At 52.9% G+C, this 14,279-nt stretch overlaps 1 protein-coding gene across 1 annotated transcript in view; it reads right to left on the bottom strand.

Moving 5' to 3' along the window:
• EML1 (EMAP like 1) overlaps positions 1-14,279 on the bottom strand; it is a gene marked incomplete in the record, with an annotated part of 190,152 nt that overhangs the window by 29,573 nt on the left and 146,300 nt on the right. The window contains 8 exon segments of the mRNA XM_027776368.1: positions 397-496; positions 1,487-1,621; positions 3,543-3,638; positions 4,559-4,669; positions 7,709-7,778; positions 9,251-9,400; positions 11,152-11,281; positions 13,458-13,514. Coding sequence (XP_027632169.1) covers positions 397-496; positions 1,487-1,621; positions 3,543-3,638; positions 4,559-4,669; positions 7,709-7,778; positions 9,251-9,400; positions 11,152-11,281; positions 13,458-13,514 — 849 coding nt within the window.

Here is a 14,279-nt window from a genome sequence, read left to right as displayed (position 1 = left end):
GTCTGGCAAGCGCACGTGCCCTATAGCAAAAACCTCTTAAAAAAAAAGTATTTGCTGATGATAGCGTACACAGCAATGTCCCTGTTGTGACCGATTGGCGCCATATTTATGCTCAGAAAAACCACACTGTGCACTGTAAGGATGTGTAGTGATTCTATGTAAATAATAAATATACAAACTTTTTTAAATAAAGAATTATACGAGGTCAATTCCTCGCCCTGTCCTCCACGTTGCTGCTGTCCTAGTTTTCTGGTTTCATGACACACACACGAATGTGGGCGCCTGAGACTCGGAACTGAACAGTAACCCCGTAAACCCCATCGTCACCATTCTTGTCGAAGTGGCCTTTGACCCTCACATGCCGACACACGGCTGCACCGAATGATCGTTCATTACCTTTCCCCCACACCAAAATGTTGCCACTCGAATCTCCGGTGATGGTGTCGCCGTTTTCAGAGAAAGTCACGCAGAGGACGAACTTTGGCTTTTCCTGTCTCTGTGGGAGGTAGCAAACACACACGCATTTACCCCGGGCACCCTCTGGTGGTACTTCCGCATCCAGGATCACAGCCGCCTCAGGCTGCAGCGCGTCCGTCTCTGCCACCACCCAGGGCCTGATTTATCTACATGACGTGACTGTGCCAGGGGAGCGGTGGCTCAGAGACACAGAAATTTCTGGCAACTCCAAACGGCGGGGGATCACAGAGCCACAGACCCTGGAACAGGGGAGGGCGGGGGAGGAGGGCGGGCCGTGCCTACAGAACAGGCCCTGGGGCCAGAGGAAAGGGCCCCCACTTTAGCCTCTGGGTGGTGGCAGCACCGGGCCCATATGAGGTAGGCGCCGTCCCCTGGTGCTGTTACCCATCAGTGTCGCCACCATTGCCAGAGCCTCCTGGCTTTGTGCACTCTGTGGACGGCCGTGCTGGGTACAGCCTCTGCCTCCCCCAGGGGCTGTCCCCGCCCCTGCTCTCCCCTCTCCCCTGGCTTTGCCCACCTGTTTCCCACTTCCTGGCGGGGTTACCCACAGGACACATGGGCTCCTCGACCCACTAGGGAGCCCACAGGACAGTCTTTACCACGACACCCCCCGCGGCACCACACATTCGCCATTAAAACTAGCTTTAAGACTAGGATACTTGGGAACCAGCAGTTAGCGTAATGGCTATGTTGCTGGACTCCCACGTAGTCGACCGCGGTTCGCGTCCCAGACCCGGTGGCTTAGAACTCACGCCGGGCACGTGTGCGTGCGTGCCCAAGATCCCGAGAGGAGAATGGAGGAAAGGGATTGCGGCATGACCATCCCCCCTGGGGGGTGATTTCTCGCTTTCTGTCTCTATGTCTCTCTCTGTCTGTCTGGCGAGTGCACGTGCCCTATAGCGAAAACCTCTCCAAAAAAAAAAAGACTAGGATACTTCAGTGCCTCCCTTAAAACCGAGCCCCTCATGTGAACCACTTGGCGAAGTTGTTTAAAAGGTAGTTGAAATACCTCAAATAACCCTTGCTTCTTAATAAGGGCGCTCCCTTCCAGTGTCCAGAAGTAGAGGTGTGACTTCCCACAGGTGACGAGGACGCTGGTGTCCGTGGGGTGGAAATCCACAGCAAAGACGGCTTCATTGGAACACTGAGGAGACAGGAGCGGACATGCTCGGACACTTCAGAAAGCCGGGCACTCTGACCCCAGGGAGTCGACGACGCCCTCAGGCCCAGCACGGGCCTCCTGCCCTCACCAAGCGGTCCTGCGGAAACACTGGCCTCCAGGTGACCCGTGCCTAGCGCCCCGCCTCCCCGTCTCCCCTGGGGGTATGAGCCTGTGCACGGGGGTGAGGGGCAGCCATCCCTCATGCCAAGCCTGTCACGGGGGGCACGGAGCAGCATGCAGCACCCCTGGCGGTAGGCTGGCCGGGCAGCGGGACCCGAGTCGCACGATGAGGGTCTCTCAGCCTTGTGCCCCAGTGGACAATGACATCTGCAGGGAAGGGCCCGGGAGTCTGGGTTTTATGTAGCTCCATGATTCCTGGAGGACCCGGCTGGCCTGCTTCCCTGGGAGTCCTTCCTGGTCTGAACCACTGGGACTCCACTTGGGGCCGTCGCCAGCCTGGGTGGCAATATGAGTGCCGCTGAACCAGCCATCAGCCCACATCCGGCTGCCAGGCCCTGCCGCTTCTGCTCAGCCGGGACCGGACCACCGTCCGACCCTTAGCCATTCAGTGGTGTGTTCTTGAACCTGAGGGTAACTCACTCCGATGGCTTCCAGCCCAGCACCACAGCCAGAATTTAAATATCCAACCCGAACACTAGGAGGCGGGGCTCCCGCATGGGAGCTGGGTGGGAGGCAAGCCTGCTCGGAACACGAGGTTCCCAGACAGCGGGCCCACAAGGCAGGCACGTGGGGTCACCTCACATGAGTGTAGTGCCAGGGGAGGGGGGATCTGGCACGGTTCTGGGGTTAGGTGAGTGGGCGGGTGATGTGGCACAGTCCTAGGGTTAGGTGAGTGGGCGGGTGATGTGGCACGGTCCTGGGGTTAGGTGAGTGGGCGGGGGATCTAGCACGGTCCTGGGGTTAGGTGAGTGGGCAGGGGATCTGACATAGTTCTGGGGTTAGGTGAGTAGCGGGTGATCTGGCACGGTTCTGGGGTTAGGTGAGTGGGCGGGGAATCTGGCATAGTCCTGGGGTTAGGTGAGTGGGTGGGTGATCTGGCACAGTTCTGGGGTTAGGTGAGTGGGCGGGTGATGTGGCACGGTCCTGGGGTTAGGTGAGTGGGCGGGGGATCTGGCATAGTCCTGGGGTTAGGTGAGTGGGCGGGTGATCTGGCACGTCCTGGGGTTAGGTGAGTAACAGGATTATCTAAGGGCAACTGTAACATTGGGTAAGTAACCAGATCATCTAGCGGCAATTCTGACATTAGGTAAGTAAGGCCGCCTGAGGTTGACAGGTGCCGAGATGAGAACCCTGAAGTCAGTTCGATCAAATCGGGACACACTCTTGATTTCAGTAGGAGGAGAACACGGGAGCCCAAGGCAGGCTCATCTGACGCTCTGGGCAGCCGGACTGGAGGCAGCCAGAGCAGGAGAGCCCCGCGGGAGGGACGTGGGCTGTGGCCAGTGGCAATGCTGGCCTCTCCTGCATCCTCTGGCTGTGGACCAGCCCCTGGGCTGCCCCCACTCGCCAGCCCCAGAGCACCCTGGCACCATGTGAGCACACGGTGAACCCTGGGCTGGGCACCTGCCCCCACTCACCACCCCCGGAGCCCCCTGGCACCCTGTGAGCACACGGTGAACCCTGGGTGTTTGTCTACGAGTGAGAGGAAGGGTGAACCAATAGCTGATGAGCTGGAAGGGCAGCGGCTGTGCAGCAAGGATGCGAGAAGGGTTCAGACATCGGGGAGAGAGGACGGGGCAGAGCCTTGGGGAGAGCACGACCCGGCCCGAGGTTGGGGTGGGGGGGCAGCCCCCCGGCACACAGTTCGCAGGGCCCTGGGCCCGCTGAGGCAGGCTCCCCGGGAAGACGAGAGCGCAGGCCAGCAGAGGGCTTGCAGTGAGACCTTGACATCGGCCAGCTTCTCCTCCTTCTGCCAGTCCCACACGGACAGCACGTGGTCGTTGGAGTCATCGACCGCACAGAGGTGGCTTCCTCCATTCTGGGGAGAGAGTTAGTCGCGAGACTACATTTGAGAATAAAATAGGGTAAACATGATTAAAGGTGAGCATTAATTTTACTTTTAAAAGAGTCCACTGCCTTAGTTAAAGGGAGAGAGAGTGAGCCGGGACCACTCCAGCCTTCAGCCGGACAGACCACGGCCACACCCAGGTCTGGGCACTCAGGGAGGTGTCCAGACTTGAACCAGGAACCTTTCCACGTGGGACTGCATTGCAGGGCATTGTGTTCTACCTCTGTGCCACCGTCTGGCCCCTCACCCTGCTTTCGTGCCAGACAGGGAGACCAGGAAATGGAGGGAAGGAGCAGGAGAAGGGGATCAGGGGTCATCACTTGGCTAGCAGAGCCCACGGAACGCAGCCCCAACAGTGACCAGAGCCACTCCTAGAAGAGACGGTGCCGGCGGCAGGCCCAAGCCAGGCCTCAGCGGGCAGCAGTGCAGAGCTACAGTAAGGCCACACAGGAAGTGAGGCCCTAGTGCATGCCCGTGGAGAATGCGTGAGCGCGTGCTCATGGGCGCAAGTGGTGGTTTAAGGGCACAAGGGCAGGTCTGTTGATGAAGCCGAGACCCCCCAGGAGATCCAGGCCAGCCTCTGTGAAGGGCAGGGAGCCCACCCAGTGTGGGAGGGTGGGTGGGGCGGACAGGCAGGACCACCTGCCAAGGGGGCAGATGAAACCCAAGGCTGACGCAGGGAGAAGCACGCTGTGGAACGTGAGGACCACGTCCTGGGCCTGCTTACTCAGCCCGCCAGGCTGGCGACATCTGACTGGCAGCGTGTGCTCCCGATGAGACGCCCGGTGTGGGTCTGGGACGCAGGGGTGTTTTGGTGCAGCAGGTAGGCACTGCGTGTGCACTGCCCCAGTCTGACCCTGTGCTGCAGGACCCGCCGAGCGCGTACTTACAGATTTTGAGAACGCGATACAGGTGACAGCGCGGTCGAAAAAGCCTATTCCGATGACGTGCAGGGTGTTCAGCGTCACGGAGTCCCAGATGCGCACATGGGGGGGCAGTTGCTGTGTGGGAGGAACGCAGCCATCAACCTGACAAACACACTCATTTTGCCCTGGAAGCTGCAGGTGACGTGGGCGATTACCTCGGTTTTGGCAAGACAAAGGTCTTTCTAACATTCACAGCCTCTGCCCTTTAAGAAAAACGAAACCTTCCCATTGGCTCCAGGTGCCGTGGCCGGGGGCCAACTTCGCAGTCGGGAGAGGGCTGTGGGTTTTCAGCCTGGTGACTCGTGCACAGGAACCGGCATTCTAATCTATCTGCTTGGGTGTGCCCGGATTTTAGAAATGGGAAATGCCAAGGAAAATGGAATCTCCCCTATAGCCTATTGTCTTAAGGTTTGTTTGATGCAAGGTGTCAGCATGCCTAGGGTCACCTGGAAGGTCGGTCACCAGCAACAGTGGTGGCCTTTAGGTCCCACAGGCTGTAAGAGGCAATCAGTTACGCACGAATACAAATGAGAATTGTCATGATTAGCTCAAAACCTTCTCTGCTTTGCTCTTGAGTGATTTATACTAATTTTTCTCTTCCTCAATAAAAGAAGGTCTCACGGGCCAGTCGGCAGACCTGTCAACAGAAAGGTACCAGCTTTGTATCGGCGCGGCCTGGGGGTCCAGCGGGCTGAGTCCCAGCTCAGACACGTCTCTGAGCAGCTGGGAACCCCTCTGGGTGAGGGTTAGGCCAGCTGGCTGTAACATCTCTGGTTCTGAAGTTCTGATTCTATTTCAAAGCCAGAAACTGAAATACACTTCCCAGCCACCAGAGGGAGGAATAAGGTTTTACTACTTACGTCGAGGAACTTTCCAAGGCTATATAACATTTTTCTTTTCTTTTTTAAAAAGACCTGTTCCATTTATGTGAATTTATAAAACAGTACTCTAATCTCCATTATTTCTGTCACCTCTTTCAATATAATGTTTTAATAAAAAATAGCATAAGATGACTATTTTAAAATGTGATGGTTTTGAGTGCTTTCTGAACTATGGTAGCATTCACGTTTTCTGGAAGTGCTTACCATAATTAGTTCCATATAACATGCAATAATAAGCCACATAAAAGTAGGCATTAAGCCAGCAGCTGGTGCAGAGGTTAAGGCGACTGGATCCCACGTGGCCAACTGTGTGGTTCAAATCCCAGACCCAGCGGCTTCAAAACAGACTAGGTGAATGTGCCTGGCGCCCAGATCCCAAGAGGAGAACGGAGGAGAAATGACTGCAGCATGCTGTCCCCTCTGGGGGGATGGGGAGCGATTTCTCATGCCCCACGCCCTCCAGGAGCACAAGCATCTTGTAACAAAAACTGAAAAACAAAAAGCAGCTATCAAAAAAGTCACAGGCGTTTCAAAGAAGGCATGACAATGCCGAACTGAGATATAGAGGTCACTAGAGGCCCTTCGGAGTTATTCTCTGTGTTAAATTCCTCTAGCTCACTATCTCTATAGCCTATTGTCTTAAGGTTTGTTTGATGCAAGGTGTCAGCATGCCTAGGGTCACCTGGAAGGTCGGTCACCAGCAACAGTGGTGGCCTTTAGGTCCCACAGGCTGTAAGAGGCAATCAGTTACGCACGAATACAAATGAGAATTGTCATGATTAGCTCAAAACCTTCTCTGCTTTGCTCTTGAGTGATTTATACTAATTTTTCTCTTCCTCAATAAAAGAAGGTCTCACGGGCCAGTCGGCAGACCTGTCAACAGAAAGGTACCAGCTTTGTATCGGCGCGGCCTGGGGGTCCAGCGGGCTGAGTCCCAGCTCAGACACGTCTCTGAGCAGCTGGGAACCCCTCTGGGTGAGGGGTAGGCCAGCTGGCTGTAACATCTCTGGTTCTGAAGTTCTGATTCTATTTCAAAGCCAGAAACTGAAATACACTTCCCAGCCACCAGAGGGAGGAATAAGGTTTTACTACTTACGTCGAGGAACTTTCCAAGGCTATATAACATTTTTCTTTTCTTTTTTAAAAAGACCTGTTCCATTTATGTGAATTTATAAAACAGTACTCTAATCTCCATTATTTCTGTCACCTCTTTCAATATAATGTTTTAATAAAAAATAGCATAAGATGACTATTTTAAAATGTGATGGTTTTGAGTGCTTTCTGAACTATGGTAGCATTCACGTTTTCTGGAAGTGCTTACCATAATTAGTTCCATATAACATGCAATAATAAGCCACATAAAAGTAGGCATTAAGCCAGCAGCTGGTGCAGAGGTTAAGGCGACTGGATCCCACGTGGCCAACTGTGTGGTTCAAATCCCAGACCCAGCGGCTTCAAAACAGACTAGGTGAATGTGCCTGGCGCCCAGATCCCAAGAGGAGAACGGAGGAGAAATGACTGCAGCATGCTGTCCCCTCTGGGGGGATGGGGAGCGATTTCTCATGCCCCACGCCCTCCAGGAGCACAAGCATCTTGTAACAAAAACTGAAAAACAAAAAGCAGCTATCAAAAAAGTCACAGGCGTTTCAAAGAAGGCATGACAATGCCGAACTGAGATATAGAGGTCACTAGAGGCCCTTCGGAGTTATTCTCTGTGTTAAATTCCTCTAGCTCACTATCTCGTTCCTGAAGACACAGAGTCAAGTCTTGCAAAGAGCCTGCCACATGTGTGCTGAAAGCCACCTGCAGCTGTGCGCGGAGCAGATGCACACCGTGTGGGTAACCTGTGACTGTAGGGCATTCGCAGCAGAGGTGTCCGGAATGGCCAAAGGGGACTAATGCTCTGCATTCAAATGATTATTTATTACTTTACTTGTTAAATGTGTACCTGCATATTTTGATGTTGATCATGTGTGAAAATAAGTTTCGGAATCAGTGAATTGATGGGCAAGAAAATGCTATTTAAAAAAACAAAAAACTCTGCCTCAGTTAAGATAAGCTAGAGGGGGTTTAAAGTCACTGTAAGGCTTCATTCACAATTTGAAAATCCTAGTAAAGGACCCGAAGTATTCAGATACTGAAACTGCACAAAGGCATGCGTGCTCAGCAGCACAATCATTCCAGGAAAAAACGACCAGGTGACTACGGAACACGGACAGAAAGCATGACTCACCCTTCCACCGTCGGTCGTGCCCGCGACTTGTCCTGTTGCTATGGTGATCCTGTCGGGGTGAACCGCCAGGCTGAAAGAGGGCTCGTGTAAACATCACACTTCGCAGGTTTGCTCACGTCGCCCCGATCACATGTAATCCAGCCCGAATTTAAATGTGGAGAATATACAATGCCGCGCTTCCCTGAGCACACGCCAACCTTAGACGAGTGTAGATTCCATTTCATCTTAATTCCCTGATGTCTTCTTGAGAATTTTCAAACTTCAGGAAAAAGCACCCTTTGCTGGGAAGGCACTATTTCTATCTCAGAACCATTCAGTCCACCAACTTTATTAAGAAGTCATTTTGGGGGACCAGCAGATGACATAATGGTTACATCACTGGACTCCCACATAGTCGACCGTGGTTTGAGACCTGGACCCAGCAGCTTAAAATTCATGCTGGGTGTGTGTGCATGCATGACCAAAATCCAGAGAAGAAAATGGAGAAGGGATTGCAGTGTGGCCACCCCTCCTACCTCGCCGGGGCGGGGGTTGATTTCTTGCTTCCTGTCTGTCCGGCAAGCACACATGCCCCATAGCAAAAATCTCTCAAAAAAGAAAAAAAGGGAACCAGCAGTTAGCGTAATGGCTATGTCGCTGGACTCCCACGTAGTCCACCGCGGTTCGTGTCCCGGACCCGGTGGCTTAAAACTCACGCCGGGCGCGTGTGCGTGCGTGCCCAAGATCCCGAGAGGAGAATGGAGGAGAAGGGATTGCGGCGTGACCATCCCCCCTGGGGAGTGATTTCTCGCTTTCTGTCTCTATGTCTCTCTCTGTCTGTCTGGCGAGCGCACGCGCCCTACAGTGAAAATCTCTCCAAAAAAAAAAAAAAAAAAAAAAGTTATTTTGGGCTGACCCCATAGCCTAGTGGTTAAGGGAGCCAGATTCCATGTGGCCGACTCCAGTGCAAATCGCAGCCCAGCAGTGAGTATGTGGGAGTGCACGCCCCAAATCCCAACAGGCTGAAGAGACGGAGAAGGGACTGTGGTGGGACCACGCCCCTTTGGGAGGTGCTTTCTCCCCTCTCTCTGATAATCACAGGTGCCTTATGGCAATTACAAAAAAAGAAAGAAAAAAGTCATTTTGAGTGCATTAAATAGGAAAAACATCACTTTCTGCCAACAGGATTCTCGTCACTGTCCACGGACCCAGGACAAATACATCCTTCCAAGAGACATAAAAGCCTATCGAAAGCTATGAATTGTGGGACTAGCAGACCCAACCACAAACACATGGTGAAAACATTTTCATTTTTACCAAAAAATAAAGACAGAAATTAGAAGCCTTTAACGCTCTGGAGGACCTCCAGGTGTCCGGCAAAGCTATCTGCTTAGGCGACGTGGCTGGCTGAGAGGGCGTGCGGTGAGGACAGAAGGCTGGCCGCGAAGCGTCTCACAGAGCCGGCAGCGAAGGCGGCACGGACAGCCTGCAGAGCCCTGCCTGCAGGCCTGTGCTCCCGCTCCCTGTCCTCTGCAGCCCACCCCAGCCGTGTCTGGGCCTCACCACTTCACGTCGTCGCTGTGGCCCACGTAGTGCCTCTGCAGCTGCTCCTCCACGTCGAACAGCACCACCACCGACGCGATGAAGTACACGGTCTCCCCCGTCGGAAGCAGGTACAGGTTGTTACGGCAGTCCCGACCCCTGTACCCGTAGCTTTGTGCGTGTCAAGATAAAAGCCTCTTCCCTTCACGAGCTGATGAGCGCCAGCCGCATTCAGCAGGCGCGGGCAGGGGGATATGACAGTGGCCATCGACTCCACTGATTCCAGATAACCTTAAATCGCACATACGCAGTGAGCTACGCCTGACCCCTACGTGGCAACAATCAAGTTGGAAACAGTTACTGACACAATGTGAACACATTTTGGGGGGTCGTCATCGGTGTATGCGCTCCTCAGAGGTGTGGGAGTCCAGTACCTTCGCCACCACACCACCTGCTGGCCCCAGTGAACACATACCTTCAATCCTACAAAAAGCTGGTTTTACTTTTAGAAAATTATTGAGTCGATAATGAGTTTATTTTTAAAACAAGTTCCCAATTAATATTTGTTCAAGGGTGAAAGAAGGATTTTTACTCTTTGCCGAAAGACTTTGCATGGACTGGAAGGTAGCCTCTGTAAGTTTCTTCTAATGCAATGCATAAATACATCGAATTAAACAGGGAGAAAGTCAACATTTAATTCACATTTAATTCCTGTCTTTCAGTTTTTGCTTTTTCCTGAAAACTCACTTATCCAAACCTCAGCCTGCGAAGCCTCCAGTAGCTGGAGCCCAAGGGTGTTAGTCACAAGGCTGGCTTGGCCTCCCGTGGTCTAGATTTATGAAGAGCTATTTTGCACTTTACGAAGTAGGGCTGCGCCTACGCTATGCCCGCCTCGTTCATGCCGTCCATGTGCCGCCCTCAATGCCGCGGAGCGTGCGTTCTTACAGTAAGGCAGCGTGTCTTGCAGCCAGCCCGACTTGCATAAAGGAGAGAATACCAGTCCTTCCTTTCAGTGTATCTCTCTTTCTTAGGGTTTAAAAACTCTTTACCAGCATGGCTTAGTTTCAATCTCAGGTATTTCCTTTTCTTCATTCATAAACTCAGTATCTTCCTGCATTTTCAACGCTGTTTCCCCATAAATAGGCAGAGCGCTTGGCTCTTCCGTCTGTGTCTGCAAAGCTAACCAAGTACAAGTGCCTACTAAACACAATGGGGCCTGCTGGTGGCATGGCGGCGAAGGCAGCTGGCTCCCACCAGGTGACTGCGCGGTGTGAGTCCCAGATCCGTGGCTTGCATGCGCACCCAAATCCCAAAAAGGCGGGAGAATCGAAGGAGAAGGGATTGAGGTGCAACCACTCCCCACAGGGGTTGCTTTCTCACTTTCCCTCTGTCTTTCTCCAGCGAGCTCACATGGTTTCTTGGGGAAAAGGAGGCAAGACTTTTTGCTTAAATTGGCTTTCATTTTCATTAGAATCCTAAATTCTACTTTTAAAAGAAATCTTCATTAAACTTCTTTCTCTATAAGATTTTATCTGTGTTTAGAAAGACTGAAATGGAGAAATTAGTAATGCATTTTCTCCTGATGCCCCATCCCCACCCAGATCATCCACACGATCATACAATCATGTAACACTTGAACATCTTCATCTCAGGAAGGTAATGTGCATGCCTTCGAGCAGGAGGCCCACCCCCCATCAGGAGTCTGATCCCCTCAGTCAGCAGCTCTGCAGAGCTCCCCCTCCGCTAGGGTCCTGTACTGAGTTCTAACAGACGGCCAATGTGGCTAAATTATTATTTTTTAAGTGAGAGTAAAATATTTCTAAGCTTAGCACTTTTTAAATGAATGTCTACAGTTCAGCTTCTCCCAAAAGCCTTCGTTGACTGATGGGCTGTGTAAGATCTAATCGGCAGGAGAAGGATACACCCATTCCAGCTTAAGCCTCTTGGTTGGCAAGTCTGCTTTTGCTTCCAGGCTGTAAGAGTCCACTTGATCTTTGGGCATGTACATGGTGACAGGTCGGCCACGGAGAAACATTTTTACATATCCTTCTTCTGCAGAAAGAACAAGTGATCAGTACGGTACAGGGCGCCAGCACACCTCCAAGGACTATACCTCTCTAGCCTTTCAGTATCGACATGGACGTCACCCGTGTCATTCCCAGGGCCAAAACAATTAGCACATAAATTAAACCGTTAAAATAAAAGTGTGCCTCTGTTTGCTTTGGACATTCTGCTTATCTAAGTATGTGAAATAAATAAGAAATTGGAGGTAAGTAAAAGGCAAGGAGGAACTCGAGTCCAGCAATTAGTTCCATGAGATGTTAGTGCTCACACTCCTCACCAGGAAATTACGACTGACCCGAGAGACCCCCTTCAGTCCTCCTTGGCTCAGTGTGTGCACCATCCCGACATCACAGTTCACCAGCTGTCTCGCACTACTTAACCGCGTTACATCGCGACAGAACAGTGTGTCTTTATCTTTGACAGCCGGCAAGTCTTCCAGGCGCGAGAACACAGGCAGAGCGCATGCGTGGGTGCGTGCAGACAGGACAGGCCGCGTGGGAAACGAGCGTGAGTGGCCGTGGAGAAGTGGGGGCAGTGTCGCCCGGAGAGCGCTCCTGGTCAGACGACTTGTGACGTGTTCATGAGGAATGGGGACAAAATAAGAACCGAGAGCATATTGCCATAGGACAACCCTTGGACCGTAAAAACAGTACCTCGGGGGTCCTGACTGGAGTTTTCGGGAGAAAATAAGAGCATAGAGCCATCGGAGCTCCTGCGGAATCCCGCTCAGACTGAACTCGCCGAGCTCTGGTGCGCTGCAGCAGACCAAGGCCTCGGCCCCACGGCACTTAAAGTGGGCAGGTGTGTGTGTGTGTGGGGGGGGTGGCTGGACGTGACCCAGCAGAAGAGTCGTCAGCACAGGGCCAGTCGGTGAGAAGTCGTGAGGCCACTGTACAAATTAGTTTTGTAGGTCTTATTTCTAAGGAGTTCCAGATGCAGCCACACGCGGCATCGCTGAGACAGAGGCCGCCCAGGGTGCGCTGCTGCGTGCGTGCTGAGGGCTCACACGCGTGTGTCAGACACTCTCCTCGCCCTGCACACCGCGCTCGACCTGGGAGGAGGGTGCCTTCACCCCCGCACACTGCGGTCACTGTCCCCCGTCGTTCTCTGTGAGAACGTTTCCCGCACCGGCGCCGACCTCCCCCCGGGTCACCTTATGTACACTGCAGTCAAACCCACCGAGGTCCAGCCTGGGCTGCACGGAGTCCTTCCTCCACGCAGAACCCCTGGCCTGCTCTCGCCTGCTGCTTTAGCAGGACGACCTGCCCTGGGCTCTCACCCGGCACGGCCTCACCTGCCGCACCGACCAGAGCCCTCCTCGCCAGCTCCCTGCACCTGCACCTGTCGTGCCCCTTCATGCCGCTCCCTCCGGGCTCTCCTCCTTTCCTCAACCCCCTCTCCCAAATCGAGGCTCACAGACTGTGTAGCCATGACAACCGAAAAATCTAAAAGCAGACTGGCTGACATTAGTCCAACGAGGGGCAGGAGTGAGTGAGTTTAAAGTTAAATGAAAAGCGATTCCATCAACTCTCCTCATGAGACATGAATCAGCCTCGCCAGGCAGCTCACAGAAGTAGGTCAGGATAAAGGACGCAGCGCCATTTCCATGCCACACAGGAAGCCGCTGTGGGTGTGCAGGAGGGACGCACAGGAGCCGTCCAGCTGGGCGAGTGGCAGGGACGCGCCGGTGAAGAGGCCTTCTGTGGAGGCTTACTAACGGCACAAGCTGGGGGAAGGACAGGAGCCCTGGACTCAGCCCTGGCGCTGTTTGTCGCTCGAACTGAGACATTCTACATCCAAGAACCGCGATCAGCCGGGGAAAGCGATGCTCTTAGCGTGTTACGGCCACACCGCACACAGCCACACCAGAGGCGCTAGTGGAAGCGGCCAGGAGGCGTGCAGGACACGTCACACGGGACATCCGGGGGCTGCCCTATAGCTCTCTTAGGGTTCATAGAGATGAAAAAGTCCCTGTGATCGGCAATGGCCGGTCAAGATCCAAATGATAGCCACTAATTCAAGTCCACCCAGTGAATGCTCAGGGATGCTTTCAACTTAAATCGACCAGTTTGCTGTAAGGAGGCGTCTGCCGCCGGTATGGCAGCCCCTGCAGCTCGGCGCAGTGCCGCTCAGAGAGCTATGAGGCTCCGGAAAGGCCGCCTACCTTTGCAGTGCGTCACCCGGCGCTTCCCTTGGGATTTCGGAGACAGAGACAGAAGGGCTAGATGAAGAGAGGGCGAGGGCGGCGTGTGGCTGGCCTGGCTGCCTGTGAGCGCCCCCTAGTGCACGCCGGGACCCTACTGTGTCCCCAGGAAGAAAACCCCAGCTCTGGGGACTCTGACCCGAAAGCTCTGGGTGGAGCCCCGCGTTTAGGCGGTTACATTTTAAATGAGTCATTTTCATGCTTCCTGAAAATAAATAAATACTAAAGCACATGCTGATAAGTACTAAACTTAGGCTTTTATGTTTTACCTCTGAATGTAAGGGAAAAATAGTGGAAGAACTAGTTTTTAAAAAACCTCTTATTTCACCGGTTAATATTTATGTTTGTTTTTTATTTAAATGCATCTTTAAATGAGGTTATTAACTTAAATGCCCCAGTATCTCCCCTATTACAAAATGCATTTTTTAAAGTCAGACATATGGGAAGGTAGGAGAGTTCTTTAAAAGTTTTGTGGGAAATGTGTATATGGAAAAAATGCATGGACATCAGATTGTTGTTGCTCCAAAATAAACTTGTACTTTAATTCCATTTTCCACAATCCTTGTGAAGTCCCCACTGTGTGTGTGACCTACGAGGTTGTCGTTTAGGAGGTCACAGGCAGGAAAAGGACAGTCACGTTTAGACAAAGCTATCCAATTGGCTCATCAGAAAGGGTCCCTGAAGAGGAATGCCAGTACGGGTGGCCGGAGCTGCTCCGTCACAGCACAGGGCCCTCCGCTCTGCCCCGTCATTGGCAAGCCTCGAGGGGCGTCTCTGGACATT

This window comes from Tupaia chinensis, unplaced genomic scaffold, assembly GCF_000334495.1.
Source record: "Tupaia chinensis unplaced genomic scaffold, TupChi_1.0 Scaffold000671_1, whole genome shotgun sequence".
Classification (NCBI taxonomy): Eukaryota; Metazoa; Chordata; class Mammalia; order Scandentia; family Tupaiidae; genus Tupaia; species Tupaia belangeri.
The sequence above is the reverse complement of the archived record's forward strand: the minus strand, read 5'-3'. Positions and strand labels throughout refer to the sequence as shown.